This window comes from Ammodytes marinus (genome assembly GCF_949987685.1).
Source record: "Ammodytes marinus genome assembly, chromosome: 19".
Classification (NCBI taxonomy): Eukaryota; Metazoa; Chordata; class Actinopteri; order Uranoscopiformes; family Ammodytidae; genus Ammodytes; species Ammodytes marinus.
The window spans coordinates 26,296,923-26,299,422 of NC_137223.1; the positions used below are offsets into that span (position 1 = coordinate 26,296,923).

General features: G+C 39.0%; 1 protein-coding gene across 1 annotated transcript in view; it reads right to left on the reverse strand.

Annotated features, from left to right (window-relative positions):
* Nucleotides 1–1,170, reverse strand: part of LOC307265741 (gamma-crystallin M3-like) — a gene marked incomplete at both ends in the record, with an annotated part of 2,071 nt that extends 901 nt beyond the window's left edge. The window contains 2 exons of the mRNA XM_080047536.1: nt 387–629; nt 1,138–1,170. Of these exons, the coding sequence (XP_079903662.1) occupies nt 387–629; nt 1,138–1,170 (276 nt within the window). The remainder of the gene's footprint in view (nt 1–386; nt 630–1,137) is intronic.
* Between the last annotated feature and the right edge of the window lie 1,330 nt (nt 1,171–2,500).

The following is a 2,500-nucleotide window of genomic DNA, read 5'->3' on the forward strand; positions in this document are numbered from 1 at the left end:
GATGCTGTAGACAGATAGATAGATAGATAGATAGATAGATAGATAGATAGATAGATAGATAGATAGATAGATAGATAGATAGATAGATAGATAGATAGATAGATAGATAGATAGATAGATAGATAGATAGATAGATAGATAGATAGATAGATAGATAGATAGATAGATAGATAGATAGATAGATAGATAGATAGATAGATAGATAGATAGATAGATAGATAGATAGATCTCGGTGCTGTTTGGTGAAGGATAAATAATGATCTCGATAAAGGGATTTTTACTGGGAGTTTTTTCTCTAGATAGATAGAGAGACAGAGAGACAGACAGACAGACAGACAGACACACAGACAGACACACAGACAGACAGATAGATAGACTAAACCTACCATGGGGATCATACGGCAGGACCTTATGCTCTCCCTCATGCCCATCATGCTCATGCAGTCGGAGTACTCGCCCCTCTTCATGAAGTACTGGTTGCCCATGTAGTTGGGACGCTCGTAGACCATGAAGCAGCCGCTCTCGACCCTGCAGCTCTGACACCGGCTCAGGCTAGAGGTCATGTCGGGGCAGTCGCTCATACACTCGTAGCTGCGACCCTGGAAGTTCTTCTCCTCGTAGAAGGTGATCTGGTGAAAAAAAAGGGTGCGAAATCATGAAGGTTATAGAGGTTAGAGGTGAGAGGCAAACAGATAGAGAGAGAGAGAGAGAGAGAGAGAGAGAGAGAGAGAGAGAGAGATAGATAGATAGATAGATAGATAGATAGATAGATAGATAGATAGATAGATAGATAGATAGATAGATAGATAGATAGATAGAGAGAGAGAGAGAGAGAGAGAGAGAGAGAGATAGATAGATAGATAGATAAAGGTAGAGGTTAGAGGCAAACAAAAACGAGAAGGAAAAGTGAGTATCATGATCGAATTTTGTGTTTGTAGGTGTGTGTGTGCGTGTGTGTGTTTGTAGGTGTGTGTGTGTGTGTGTGTGTGTTTGTAGGTGTGTGTGTGTGTGTGTGTGTGTGTGTGTGTGTGTGTGTGTGTGTGTGTGTGTTTGTAGGTGTGTGTGTGTGTGTGTGTGTGTGTGTGTGTGTGTGTGTGTGTGTGTGTGTGTGTGTGTGTGTGTGTGTTTTAACAGTACCTTTCCCCTCATGTTCATTCCGGTGTTGCTCATGTTGGCTGGAGGTGAGAGTTGCTGTTTGCTGTTGTGCTACTGAACGCTTTTCCCTTTCCTTTTATACCTGACCGAACGTAAAGAATCGGCACACACACACTCACACACACACACACACACACACACACACACACACACACACACACACACACACACACACACACACACAGACCCCCCTCACAGAATCCTTCCCTCAGCAACTTGCCATTGAAACCCATAGAATAGAATATAGACAAAGTTCAGTCCGTTTCCCCTAGTTTTTCTTCTCTGTAGAATGGCCTTTTCTCTCCCGACATAAAGCATTCCCAACAGTGCTAGTAACATGTGAATAGGTCGGCACATGTGACTTTTCACAAAACGTGTGTATGACCTATACAGTTCATGCTGCTTGTTTTCTGAAGTTAGTTATAAAATGTACAGGGCTTTGGTTTGATAAATGACTGAGATAGATAGATTATATGTAGTTCAGGCATCTGGTGAGGATGAGGGTGGTGTATTCTACAAACTACAGGTTTCACAAAGCTTCTACATTGTAGTTTGGGACAAAACATCCATCCATCCATCCATCCATCTATCTATCTATCTATCTATCTATCTATCTATCTATCTATCTATCTATCTATCTATCTATCTATCTATCTATCTATCTATCTATCTATCTATCTATCTATCTATCTATCTATCTATCTATCTATCTATCTATCTATCTATCTATCTATCTATCTATCTATCTATCTATCTATCTATCTATCTATCTATCTATCCATCCATCCATCCATCCATCCATCCATCCATCCATCCATCCATCCATCCATCTATATATCCATCCATCCATCCATCCATCCATCCATCCATCCATCCATCCATCCATCCATCTATCTATCTATCTATCTATCTATCTATCTATCTATCTATCTATCTATCTATCTATCTATCTATCTATCTATCTATCTATCTATCTATCTATCTATCTATCTATCTATCTATCTATCTATCTATCTATCTATCTATCTATCTATCTATCTATCTATCTATCTATCTATCCATCCATCCATCCATCCATCCATCCATCCAAGGGAGTAGGTTTGATTTGGACATTGGTGGGGTCCGTGGGATATGAAAGTGCTTCCTAAAGTTGATAGGTTTTTTTTGTATTCGCAATGATAATTGAAAAAAAAAATCAATAAATCGGCTTAATTAACATGTTTATAATGCATATCTGAATATCAAAAGAGAATATGCATTCTGTAATGTTATAGGTTAAAGCGACTAATGAAAGAAAATGAGTCAATTTAGAAGAGTTTTCAACTTTACTCTGGTGCAACTGAAT